The sequence below is a fragment of the Accipiter gentilis genome, chromosome 2 (assembly GCF_929443795.1).
Source record: "Accipiter gentilis chromosome 2, bAccGen1.1, whole genome shotgun sequence".
Classification (NCBI taxonomy): Eukaryota; Metazoa; Chordata; class Aves; order Accipitriformes; family Accipitridae; genus Astur; species Astur gentilis.
In genome coordinates this window covers 5436702-5450835 of record NC_064881.1, presented here as the reverse complement: position 1 = coordinate 5450835, position 14134 = coordinate 5436702, and the positions used below count along the sequence as shown (strand labels likewise).

Sequence of the window (14134 nt, the reverse complement as noted above, 5' to 3'; positions counted from 1 at the left end):
TGGGCAATAGTTGGGAAATATTTTTTTATAAAACATTGTGATATCTTCATCTTTTGGACCAGAATGACTATAATACTCATTTTAAATTTCACCTTTTTGAAAAACAGTAATGATCAAAGTATAGACTAATATTCATTCTCATGCCCACTTCCTGCTTTTCAGAAGTAAGTCTGGGAAGAGCCAGAGGTGAATCTGGCTCACTCTTTGTCCTTTTGGTCAAGACACTCTTTTGAAGAGCAGATTTTGAGAGCAACCATAGCTCAGATGAGGGGTCAGCAGAGGCACAGAGCTATGGGTTATATTGAAGGCTGTTTTTTTTTCCTTAGTCTCTTAATGTGAACTGTTTCTAACTGAGAGTTTTGTTTGTGAACAGAGATGACACTTGGAGGAGGCCCAGCTTTCTCCATGCCTGGGGTGTGGGCAGTCTATGCCTCCAAACCAAAGTAGGAGGAGCACTGTTTGGTAGTCCAGTCATTAAGTTCTTAAATCATTAGGTGTAGTGACTTTTGAGTAAGCTCTTCTTGGACACCTCTTTATTTTTGAGCTAAGCAATACAGAATATCTGGCTGTGAAGGTTGGATAATCAGAATTACAAAATTAGGACTGTGGTAATGATTTCTGTGTACTGGTATAGTTGTTTTAACTGGTAGTTTTATATCCTTGGCTTAGAATCGTGCTTTTTCTTGGTTGGCTGTTGTATTTCAGCATACTGTCATGGTAAGCTGACTCAAGCTGCAAGGCTCACTGTTGAAAAGAGTGGGAGATCAATGAGATGGTCAACATCTGGGAGCTGGACATTCTGCCTGTTAATTTTCTCCTCCCATGTGAACAGCAAACCAGAGGTTCTGTCACCTTCAAATCTTGCAGACCTGTAGTCTGTAGATCCATAGTAAAGGAAGTCAGTTGTACTTTATGGAGCAGGTAGGATGGACTTGAGGAGCAATAGGGATTGCCTAGAGAGTAATATATATGAAAACTTACGCAGGAGGCTAAGTATTTATCAGCATTTCAGTGAAGTACTCTCACTGCTAATAAGGAAGACCTGAGGCAACATTTACAAAGAGGACCACCGGAGGAGCCCTAGTGGTGCGGCTTCAGCCTTTTACCCAGGCAGATTGGTTCTTCCTGGCTTCAGTCAGGGCTTTGCGGACATGGGATGCTCTTCTCCCTGAGGTGAGGCTGGCGTTTCACAGAGGGAGACCTTCCAACTCTGCAAGCCATCTGGAAAGAGCAGTATGCCTGTCCAGCCCAGCAAGATCAGTATTGAGAAGGTTGACGTTTCCTCATTCATGTAGAGGAGTGCTGTGCTTTGTCTCATTTTTGTCCATGATGGACCCTTTTAAAGTACAGTCTTTTCTGTCAGGAGAGGGCAAGTGGGAGATTCTGGATAACTGAAAGGGTGCATGCAGTAAGGAAACAAATTTTATATGTCATCTGAACATCAGCTCGGTCCTTGAAGTTCAAATACAAAAAGGTACAATTCTCAGTACCTTCCTGGAAACAGTGCATTACAGAAGAAAGCATATGATACATGATATTTAGCAGTGATTTTTCTTGAGAAGGACCTTTAGGTTTTGAAGCTAAGTAGTTTGTGCATGGTTTAGCACAATATAAAAAGTCCAATAACTGAAATGAGGCATAAAGCCTCATTTCGTCTTCATCTTCACTATGTGCATTTCAGCACAACCTTCATAATGATGTTTTGCACTTCTATTGCCCATACAATCAAAATACTTCATAATCCTTTGGAAACATTAAAGAACGATCATTGGTTATAAAAGCACACTTTCATTTTTTTACCCACTATTATTTGCAGTAACCCAGAAGATAAGTGGTAGTGAAAGCAATCGGGTAAAGAAAGCAGCAACCTGTTATCAGTTCTGTTTTCTGCACTTCACATTGTTATCTATACAATAGGTTTTACTGACTTCTTGTTCCAATATGCATCTTTCAGACAAGACAGAAGGAAGGAGGGAGGAATTAAACAGGAATGGGTAGCTTCTAAGTAGGTGAATGCATATGTGTGGTACATGAAATAGCTTTAAATAAAAGAAAAAGTGAACTCTCTAATTTTCTCCATGAGGTTAAGTATTTACTGCTGCCTCCATCTTGTAGATGAGGGATGAGGAAACTCAGGCCCAGAGCTCATAAGTGACATACCTGAGATGATACAGGTGAATCACCAGCTGAGCTGGGCACGGAAGTTAATCTCTCAATGGACTTCTGGGTTTCTGCCTTACCCCCGTTGGCAGAGAAGGCATTGGAAGCACAGTTGTGGTTGTGATTATGGTTGCAGCATACTTAAATTTGAGGTTTTTTTAATTAATTTATTTGACTGGATCTTTGTGAGGCTTGAGGTGCAAATCCCTGCAGCTGTTCCACTGGAAACCAACTGCAATGTAGTGTAGGACGTGGGGCGAAATTGTTTTCTTGCTGGGGGGCGGGTCTTTGGAAGGGAGGTGGTCTATCTAGGGTTAAAATCTCTGCCTAGCAGTCCACAGAAGGATATCACCATTATGTGAGCTGACCCTTAAAGTACAAGTCTTAACTCATAATTGCATGTGATAATAGTAGCAACAAGTTAAGTTTTCCTGCCTTTGAGTATTTGTTCTTAATGCATTTTATGTCACGCTGAGTTCAAGCGGGCTGCTTTTTCATTTTTTGATCTTCATTTTGTGTCTGTTTTACAGTGAGGTTTCGAAGCTGTGATGGAAACAAAAAAATACACTTTGGAAGCAGTGAGCCAGAAGATTTCAGAGTAGGTGAAGATGGCGTGGTCTATGCAGAGCGAAGCTTTCAACTTTCAGCAGAGCCCACAGAGTTTGTCGTGTCTGCTCAAGACAAGGAAACCCAGGAAGAATGGCAAATGAGAGTGAAGCTAACCCCTGAACCAGCCTTTGCAGGGGCTTCAGAAAAGGTAAAACAATAACTAATGCAGCCTGTATAAATGGATCTCCACAAACAGGCCTAAAAATAGGGATTTGATTCTGTCTGTCATGCACCTCTTCATGAGGCAGTTTATTAATGGACACCTAGTGCATGAAAGGCTGGAGCTTTAGAAAGAACTTTTCTGTAGTCTGTTATTCTGTAGCTTTGCTAAGGCATGGAAAGACATGCCTGTTTTAAGTGTATAGGATTCATTTATGTTTGAGCTTTTTGTTTGTATAGTTTGAGATTTATACCTGAATTTAAGTTGGACATGGTCATTTCTTTATTTCAAGTTGCTTGAAACTATTACAGTATTTATTCAAGCGGTTAAATATAACCACAATATAAACAAATCTGTGCTAGAATGCATCAGTCACGTTTATTGGATGGGAGCTGTAGATTTACAGCAGTAGTAGGAAAGCATTTCTGGCAGGGAATATTGGATATGTCTGGTCCCTTCATAATCAAATTGGAGATTGTAACTTATTCATGATTCCAGCACTACTTGGTAAGGAAGATAGTCTCCCTCTGCTGGAAGTTGCCATAGGATGAGCCATGTACTATAACAAAAATCAGACTTAGCAATATACAAATAACAATGCATTTACTTTAGGAAAACGGTATTATGTCTACTACCTTTTTCTGTTACATTACATGCTGCCTGCTGTTTCTTACCTTCTCTTATGAAGTGCTTAGTTTACAAATAAAGAACGAAATTTATTCATAAATTAACATACCTTAATAGGTGCATATTAAAAATTCAAGCATAATGTCAAAATAGACAGTGTGGTTATGCAAGACATTTTTCCTGAGAACACACTGGAGACCAAAGCTGTGTAATCTTCAGTTTTTTGTTTGCTTACTTCTAAATCTGCTAAGGCATGTTTTTAACACAGGAAATATTGTCATTTTGTCTGTAAAAGTCTAGTAAAAGAGCAGATGCTTAGATATGCCAGGGCATGCCCTGTTCTTTCCAAAGATCCAGCTCAGGCATCCTTACCATCAGTGGAATGTAAAGTAGTGGAATCTGGCCGTCAGTTGGGCATCTGGTTTTACTCTGTGGCATATTTGATTAGATTTAAAAAAAAAAAAAAAAAAAAGTTTTTCTTTTAAAAGATTTGGAAAATGTTTTTGTTGCCCTGTCTCCACCCTTAAGCAAGCTAACATGGCTATATGTGTGCTGGCATCCAAAGGATGAAATGACTGCAGATATAGAAGGGAATAGGAAGGGAATGTTGACACCCAGCAGAGATTAATGCCCAATGTGTAAAGTGGGTCATCTACTGCATCCATCATGGCTGACATAGGTTTAAAATAATTACAGCATTAATTCTATGGGATTTAATAGGGTCATAAATATTTGAGACATTCCTTACCAGTATGTATTAAACTTCTCTTGGAACTCAAATTATATTTTAGCACACCCAGATCTAAATTTAATGTACAGTAGCACATTACCTGAACTGAAGTTCTAGCTAATGAGAAATACATAAAAGTATACTATTAAATTCTGCAAAATATTAACTACTTTTCAGAAAGTGCAGAATAGTTTACACAGTGGTGCCATGCTATAATGGTTTATAATCCCATTTCTCCTCCACCTTGAATAAGGAAAAAGGAAGTTCTTAAAATTTTTGCAGTGCAGTTGTAAATAATATTGGTTATTTTCATATTGCACTGTGAATGCAAATAAAACAGTTCTGTGAACACAGAGGAAAGACAGCCTTTCGGTCAATTACATAATTGTATCTGAGTTATTTTATAACGTCTACAAGTAGTTCTCCTTCTAACATGTGCTTAATTTTATCTTGTACCTGGGCAAGGACCAAAAGAAAATTGAAGACATCATATTTCCATGGCAACAATACAAGCACAGCAGCCCTCTGAAGAGGCAGAAGAGAGACTGGGTTATTCCTCCAATCAACCTACCAGAAAATTCCAGAGGACCTTTTCCTCAGGAATTAGTTAGGGTAAGGAAGTTAATAGAAATGTGGTTTCAGTGTCCCTTGGAGAGCTCTTGAAGAGATTTTGTGTAAATGATGTCTTGTTCATTGTCCAAACGTTTATCAGAGTCTTTTGGGCTGGTTTCTGTTGCTACCATAGCGGGCTGGGCTGCATTTACTAGGGTTTTTTTAAGCTGTCCCTATGCTGCTGTACTGGTGGAAGGTGACCTTGGGTTGGGTGGTAAGTGCTGTGATGACTCCCTTAAGTGGTGAAGGAGGATCTCTGCTGGTTCTGGAGTTTTCCTGTCTCCTGCACTGGAGTTTTCCACCTGGGGAAGGGTGTGGGCGTGAGCGGGAGGAGGATTACACCAGGAGGCAGAAGGAGCTGGGATCTGATGAGGTGAGAACACCAGCTGCTCCACAGGACTCTGCAGCACAGACGTAGCTATTGCCAGGAGCCCAGCACAGGAGAGGGCTTTCAACCGTGGTACTGGTTGGTCACAGTCAATTTGTTGGAACTTGGTAGAGCATTAGCCCAGGTTGATGGGATATGTTTTTGCTCTGTTCTGTTGATGTGCTTGCTGGTGATTCACCTGCTCCTCCCAGATGCACTGCCCTTTAATTTTTTCCTTGGAAGATGAGACCAAAGTTCAGTCTTCAAACAAAAATGGTGAGTTTCTAAAGGGCAGAAGACAGTCTGTAGCTTTGGTCTGGGAAGATATAGGAGGAGGGAAAAAAGCAAAACAGACTTTTTATTTCTTGTATAGTTTTATGATAGTGTATGTTTTCTCTAGGTTCTAAACATTTCTGTTTAAGGTAAGAATACTTACTTGTTTTGTTTTAATACAATTCATCCTATTAGGAGAAATAAACAAGGATATTCTCATGTTCCTGAAAATTCATTGACCAGCTTTCTGACAAAGAGTGCAGTAGAAAACTTCAAGCTTTGCTTTACACTTACTTTATACTGTTTCCAGAATAATTATTTTTACAAGTTGAGCTTAAAGATGGAAAAAAAAGAAAAAAGAGCTGCTGCTTGTCTTGGCAGCAGTCCCATCCACTGGTTGTCTGTGGCTAATGTAAACATTATCTTTTTTGACACGTAGATTAGGTCCGATCGTGATAAAAGCCTTTCGCTGCGGTACAGTGTGACTGGCCCAGGAGCTGACCAACCTCCAACAGGCATCTTCATCATCAACCCCATCTCAGGACAGCTGTCTGTGACAAAGCCTTTAGACCGGGAGCAGATTGCTTCTTTTCATGTAAGATTTTAATTTACCATAAATCAGATTATCAAATTGAAGATTAACATCTGCTTCAAACATGACTTGAGCAGCCAGCATTTAGTTTTCTATGAGATATGATTTGAAGAGTTTGTAGGAGATTTGTATTTATTGTACTTACTAAGGCTAACTCTTACTATGTTTAAGCAGCTTAAATACATCAATGTATGTAAACAGTGATTAAATGTATTTAGATAAAGTAATTGTGAAAGATTGAAATATGGATACTGTAGCTTATATTTCTAATACAGGCCATTGATCACAGTCTCCACTGTACTGTATATTTTCCAAAAGTTTACTTTTAATTCAGCAACTTAAATTAGGACGTGACTGCTATTAGAATTGCAGCAGCTGTGATTTGAGAAATTGATGGGAAGAATAACGTACCAATTTTCATTTTCAGGGGCAAATCTGAGCATTTTAATGGAATTGTAAATTAGGTCTGTCAGCTTATGAAAATGATATTCTTTGCTCTAAAGAAATGGACAAAGTAGACCACAGATTCCAGTATTAGTGGAAAAGGAAGGTTGGAAGGAAGGGAGAGACCAGGCTGTGACCTAAAGTTGTCTCTGCTTTTGTGAGACCATGCTGAAGTTGTTACAGAAGTCGCTCAGCTCCTAGAGAGAGAGCTTCCAGCATGTCATGGATTAAAAACACTCCTTGCCTTGTGCTCCAGGAAGCCCTTCGAGTGCTGCTCCAGAACAGAGGACTCAGCAGGAGGCATTTTGGGGGGAGCCAGGGGGAATGGCTCTCACAAGAGAACAGCAGCTCCGGCACTCATAAGATTTTTACTGAGAATTCGGCATTGGCAATTCAAGATTTACAGACTTAGGGATTTACATTTTTATGAGTCATTTCCAGAGTGTTGAGTTACTAATGCCCTATTGCTCCTTTCTAGTAGGTTTGTAGCCAGAAGATGTATATGTGTGTGTGTGTTTATATATATATAGGGCTTCAGCAGGACTGCTAAAGGAGAAAGTTGCTCTTTTGCCTAGCAGTTGCCAGGCTCTGACCTGGATACATAGGTTTACATTTTCAGAAAGTACTGTATTCTGTTCTTTTTTTTTTTTTTTTTTTTTTTTTTGCTGTCCAATTTAAGATGATTTAAGTAAACCTGGCTGTCAAAGGTAGTTACTTAGCCTTTTTTGACAATCAGGGCATTAAATTTAAGTGTTTCAGTATCTTTGAAACTCAGTCCATAAAACTTAGCTTAATTTTAGCCTGGAATTTCAGTGTGTGTACTGACAGTGATTTATCACAAACCCTACCTTGGTGTTCCAGGTAACACAAATGTATTCTATATGCTTTTTCTATGCCTTCATGTCTATTCAATATACATAATATCAGTAAAGAATTTTTAAAAGTGATGCCAGTGTTCATTCCCTATGGGTCATTAATAAGTTGTTAGTCGTTTAATATAAATCTGCATATTTTTAGAGTCTATTTTCTAATGGTCATTATTAAAAACACAATTATGTGTGACAGTAGGCATTGGTATTAATAAAAATTACATGATTCAAAATAATTTTCAGCAAATCAAAGAAATAAGCCAAGAACTTAGAACAGTTTAGAAGTCTGAACAGCAGTTCCATTAACAACCTGAAAACTTAAAAGGTTGATATGAGGGAGCAGTGACAGATAACAAAATACGTTGAGCTAAAAATGTCTGGCCTGAAACTTCCAGCCACCATTATTCTATTTGTGCCTGTATGTTGTGCATATTCTCATACTTTCAATGATTTTTGCAGCTGAGAGCGCACGCAGTAGATGTAAATGGAAACCAGGTGGAGAATCCTATTGACATTGTTATTAATGTTATTGATATGAATGACAATAGACCTGAATTCTTACATCAGGTTTGGAATGGGACAGTCCCTGAAGGATCAAAGCCAGGTAATACGTGGGCTTTCAAAGCGGGTCAGGGGAAAAATGTATGCAGTATCATTTTGAAGGTGATGAAGGGGGTGCTTTCAGACCTTGTAATACTTTCAAAGGTGTCTTTAGTGTGATGAGCAAAATCTCAGATACTTATTATTTTACCTTACTGTTCATTCACTTTTTAGCGTGCTAGGATTAGTTTCCAAAAGCAGGAAGTATTATCTACATAAACTAAATCAGAGAAGTCTTTAAGAATATGACTTTTACGTTCTTGTTTTTCAAAATTTTGTTTATAATGTCACAGTTCTTACAGTAGAGTTCATGATAGCCATTGATGTTCATTTAGTTGACAGGTCAGAGTATAAGAGACTTCTGAAATATCAGCAGATCTATTTCTAGTTCTGAATCTCAGAGGAAATGCTGGGATTTGAAATCAGTTTCATTTGAATTCTTGAGAAAACCCTAAATGTTATGCATATCTCATTAAAATTCTGATCAGCTCAGACTAAAGTTTACACTACGGCTGAAACCACTTTCTTAATTTGTCAGTAGTGCAAAATGAATTTTTTAGAAAGGTTAACACAAGAAATGTATTTTCTCACTTTGCAGTGTTGACTTGGCATTTGAGATGCGTCTCAAAGACCTTTGAAAGAGTATTATTTACCTTGATTTTCAGTCACTATCAGTATGTGCACCAATTCTGAACATTAAGTATATTTCCTTTGGCCCAATTAATAATGTTTTTATCTAAACGTGAGAAGCTCTGTTGTTGCAGAAATATTATTCATGGCAGAATTGTAGGATTTCATTGTTTATGGAGCTTCTTCAGTTATAAGCAGATCTGATATTTTATAAACACAAAGTATTTTTATCTCCTCTTATGTATTTTAATTACTCTGTTGGTGAGTCTTGGTTTTAACCAGCTTGTTTTAAGTAAGAGAAGGAATGTGCAGAGTTTACCAAAAGAAATACATGCTTTGAGCATTGCTTGTAAGTGATCTTGTGTAATCTGAGTAAACTGTTTATATAACATCAATTATTTATCCTGCTGCTAGGAACCTACGTGATGACTGTTACTGCCATCGATGCTGATGATCCCAATGCACAGAATGGGATGCTGAGATATAGAATCTTGTCACAGGCCCCGAGCAGCCCGTCTCCAAACATGTTTACAATCAACAACGAGACTGGAGACATTATCACCGTAGCAGCTGGGCTTGACAGAGAGGTACGGCAGGCTGTAATCCCATAGGCTTGTTGTACTTAATAGCGTGAAGAAGCATGTTTTTTGCTAGTAACTTGTAACTACTTCTCTCCCTTCCTGGTCTGAACTTTCTCCCTGGAAAAGAGGAAGTTAGCATGAGGATGAAAACTGGACCCACATGTTCTGTACGTGTAGTCACTCTTGGTTCCATGGGGTCATGGAAAGGATCTTGTCTCAAAAGCCTGTCTGCTTTTACAGAACAGGTACACACTAAAGCAGAACGATGCATGCAGACGAGGACCTCAAGTGCTCAGCCTGTGTGCTGAGATGGGAGGTGTTCCTCAGCTCCAGCCCTTTCGTTTTGCTGAGCTCCATAGGCAAAGAGTAGATGGAAAATGGAATTGGCTATGTGTTTCATTTATTTTGGAAGCTCCAGGAGAGCTTCTGTCCTCCCTCTGTCCTCTTCCTTGCTATTCAGAGAGGTGGTAAATATTTGAAATCTTCTTGATGCTGTGTTGCTAAATTTGCAGTAATTCCCTGATCAGAATTTTGCTTATTAAAATAAACCAAGAAAAATATTACAGATTTGAAAAGCACATTTCTAAGAAATAAACCAGTCAGTATGGGAAACTGCATAGATAGAGGCTTGTCTGAAGGCCTAGACACACATTCAAAAATCTTTAAAAATAAAAAAATAAAAAAAATTAAAAATCTCTTGCTGTCAGTAATTCCCTGCTACATGCTAGGCAAGTCCTGTTCTGTCTAGACAGTTCTTCACTGTGCCCACCATTGGAGAAGGAGGGTGCCAGATCCACTGCTCTGGTTCAGCCATCTGTGAGATGGGAATAAAAATATTTCCCTCCCAACTCCAGATCTGTCATGTGGACTAACTGTGCTTTTGAACTACTTGAAAACTTCACAAGAGATAAGCATTATTTTATAAACAAACTATAAAATCCAAACAAATCTTTTTTCAACGCATCTTGTTTCAACTTCTGTTTTACTAACCTCATTTTAGCTCATCAAATCTGAAGGTTTTTTTAAACTGGATTTGCTGTTCAGCTTTTAGCTGTTTGCTTATACTTACTTAAAATGGAGAACAAAAATAGTTTCTGATGCTCTGGGTTGGTTATTAATATTCTGATGCATTTCAGTTTGAAAGGGGCAATTAGAAGATTTGAAAAGCTAAACAGGCTGTTAGATATTGCAATTAATTTTTAAAGTTTTATTAACATTCATTCTATTTAAATTGGTTTTGAAGAGGATGGATTAGAGGAAAGGAAAACCCTGAACTTTACAGTGTTGCCATATTAAATTAAAAGAATGATGGGCAGCTTTTGCCCTTGTTGTTAAAATCCCCAGGTCATCTTTGACAGGTGAACTTTCAGAAGGACACAGCGATAACTCTGAGTTTTATTACTTAGTGACTAGCTGTACCGGAGTGATTTAACTTGGAAGAAACCTGCTGTCTGTGGATCTTAGACCCTTGCATTAACAGTTGGAGAAGCAGTGTCATTTACCATCAATTTTCCTGATGGATCACTGTACTGATACCCAAATGAGTATTTATAAACATTTCTTGCACGTATTGAATATTTATGATGAATGTTAAATCATTCAAATATTAAATTAGACTAAGATGAGATAAAATGGTTTCCTTCCCAAGCCACTGCTTTGCTTCCTTCATTTCCTCAGTCATTTCGTGGAAGTCAATTAAATTAAAATGACCAGGAGTCTAGAAAGCCAGATCTGAGTTTAGCAGGTCTTCTGCCAGTGGGCTGCAGAGTGCCTTGTTGCACAAGGTTCCTTGTTGTCCACAAACCTCAGCTGGGCTACCCACTTCTGCCATTCTGCCCTTTTCTCTAAGACTTGACTGGTTTTGTAAAGCTTTAATTAGGCTCATAAAATACTAGACAAAATTTTAAATTCTTAAATTATGTGACCCTTTTTTTATGGGAGTAGGTATTTATGTTGTAGGCATTCCAAAAAAAAAAAAAAAACAACAAAAAAAAAACCAAAAAAACCAAAAAAAAGTTGTTCCTCTGGCATTCCTCATCTGCTAGTATTTTAGGTTAACATGCACAATGCATTATCTGTGCCAACATGCACAGGAGGAGAGTTGCTTAGGTAAGGGGATTCGGCTAAAGGCAGAAGAAATCTTTCACTTGCGATCCCAAAAGATGCTGTTTCATGAGATCCAGCTGTTCTTATTTCTTCTGCTATTACTGTGGAATTCACGTCAGCATTAAAACATCTGCCTTACTGCTGGAGGTGGCAAAGAAGTCAGGCAGGATACTTAAAATTTACATGCTGACATTCCTGCCTCACGTGAGGTTAATTCAGTGAAGTGCTCTTTTATTTGGCCTGTGTTGAAGTGGAAAGATGGGTCCTGATGAGGTCTGCATTCTTTCTTGAAGCTGCCAGTTCATTTTCGGATGTGTTACTGCAAAGTCTCCATGTGGGCTGCTGACACGTGCTCCACTGCTTATTCCTGGCTGCTTCTCAACCCGCAGTAAAAGGAGGAGAGCCACCTCCCCCAATTTCCCCATGGTTGGAAAGTTGTATGCTTGTTGATTTCTGAAATTTCATTCCTACCAGTTGATCTTCTGTCTGTGAGTGCTGGGAAGGGGGAAAAACAAACAAACAAAAACACATATACGTGTCTTTTGGGGCACTTTGTGGGGGAGGTTTCTAGTGTGCTGCTTCTGCTGGAATTAAATAAGAAGATTGTACGGAAGTTGAGTCTCTGTGTAATAATAATGGAGTTCTCTTAATGAAATTTGCTTCTTGGGATCAATGTGTTAAGACCCAGCTGAATCAGAAGCACCTGCTGTTTCAATAACGTAGAGTCATCTGGCTGCAAGATTTGCTTCAATACTGCTCTAGATTTTACTGCTTCACAATAAGTAAAGTATATTTTTTTTCCTGGATGGAAGTGGTGAAAGTATTTCTTCGATTCCCTTGTGACTGCTTCTCTTGTTGATGTCATGAAGGAAACCTTTAGGATGTTTATTTAAGCCTTCTGAAGGTCACTTTGCAAGTATATTTTCCAAGCCAGAATTCGTATACATATTTATGCATTATTAAACACCTATACTGCATTTCTATATAAATAGTATTAGTCTTGCTTTTTTAAAGAACCGTGGGATGCATATATAGTAATACACATTTGGGGTGTGTTGTAAGGCTTCCTTTGTGAAAGAGGACATGAGCATACATTATCTTCAGTGGGAGACAAAGATTCATACAGGTTATTTTAAAAACTTTTTTTATTCAGTGGCTCATATTTGCTGCTTGGAAGTGTGCATAACAGTTAAATCTCTAATGTCTGTCTCGGTGTCTGACCAAAATTGGAATGAAAGTTAGATATTATCAGTGGAATTGTCCTTGCTTTTTTTTTTTAATTGATATCCATAGTCCCTTTTGTAAACTGCTTCCATGAAAAGTAATCTGTCATATACCCCAGTCTTTAAGTAGTGGGAGAAAATAAGGTACCAAGTGGGAGAAAAATATGCTTTTCTTGAAGTATTTTTATTTTGCCAGAAGGTTTTTGCCAGTGTTAGTAAACCATTCATGAAAGTGATATTTCAGAGTAATAGCAACTCCTTATGTTTGTGTGGTTTCTTTTGGAAAGAACTGAATGATAACACCTTGCTCTCTCTGAGCTAGGGAACTGAACCGGTAAATGAAAAAAGCATGCGCAGTGTTTGCATTTCATGGTAGAAACCATCAACGAGTTAAAGTCAACTTCTCAGCAACTCTACACGCAAAAACCCCATCTTTCTAATTTTATGTTTTTTTAATACAACCTTGTCAACTTTGTTTTAAACAGCTAACCAGTTGGAGGTCAGGTCTCCGCTGGGCATTTCTTGTGCCTGAGGGAGCCCTGGCCTGGCTCCAGCCTGGCGGGGAGGGCTGTTAGTGACGGCAGTGGGGCAGGCAGGGAGGGGGTGGTGGCGGCCATTTTCGTCAGGGGCGCTTAACGTTTATGGAAATAGCCCGTGCGGTTGTTCCCTCCCCCTTTCTCCCAGTGCCCTTACTCATCTCTGTTAGTCTTGACATCTTCGGTTTCCATGGTGATTGCAAGAAGTTGGAATAGCGGTTTTATACTTGGGCTTGGCTGAAACAAAACCTTGGCAGTTGTGGCTGTTTGGCCAGCAAACCTACCTTGGCTCAGTTCTCTTAAATGCTTTTGAGGACTTACCCTGTTTTAGTATGAATTGCACTCTGGGTTTTTTTCCGCATTTGAAAAGCGTTGTTAAATCTGTGATAATAGCATTAACTGTATAAAGTGGGTTTGATTTTTAAGAGTAGGAAGCAGACAGTCTGTCCTTGTCTCCGATAAAGAATATCGAGCAGTACTTCAGTATAGCTAGATGCATCTTGGTGCTGTATTCCTCTGGCACAAACTTTGCTTCTGTCATTTCAGGTGATGCTAACTAGAATAAACAGTGTGATAGGCTCCGTTGCTTAGCGAAGTGCAATTTTGGGAACACCTGCTGTCCTATGGTAATGTTAGTTTTGTCTAAAACTTACGTTGATGTCATTTTGTGTTTTAGAAAGTACAACAATATACATTAATAATTCAAGCTACGGACATGGAAGGAAACCCAACATATGGTCTTTCAAACACAGCAACTGCTGTCATCACTGTGACAGATGTCAATGACAATCCTCCAGAGTTCACCGCCATGACTGTAAGTACAGGGTAGGAGGAACTGAAAGATGTGCTTGTTTATAACCATTCCCCACTTTTCTCATTATATTCACAGACAGTAAATATTTATGACTTATTAAGTAGTGTACCGGCGGGCAGAATTGAAATATGTGCAGAATATATATCCCTTAGATATGGTATTCTGCTTAGGCCAAAAGGCAAAAGCTGACAAGGGAATCAA

General features: G+C 38.8%; 1 protein-coding gene across 1 annotated transcript in view; it reads left to right on the top strand.

The window, feature by feature from the left end:
• The window catches only part of CDH2 (cadherin 2), a 117435-nt gene that overhangs the window by 75591 nt on the left and 27710 nt on the right, over positions 1 to 14134 (top strand). The window contains exons 3-8 of the mRNA XM_049825493.1: positions 2691 to 2917; positions 4752 to 4898; positions 5978 to 6133; positions 7903 to 8047; positions 9088 to 9260; positions 13796 to 13933. Coding sequence (XP_049681450.1) covers positions 2691 to 2917; positions 4752 to 4898; positions 5978 to 6133; positions 7903 to 8047; positions 9088 to 9260; positions 13796 to 13933 — 986 coding nt within the window. The remainder of the gene's footprint in view (positions 1 to 2690; positions 2918 to 4751; positions 4899 to 5977; positions 6134 to 7902; positions 8048 to 9087; positions 9261 to 13795; positions 13934 to 14134) is intronic.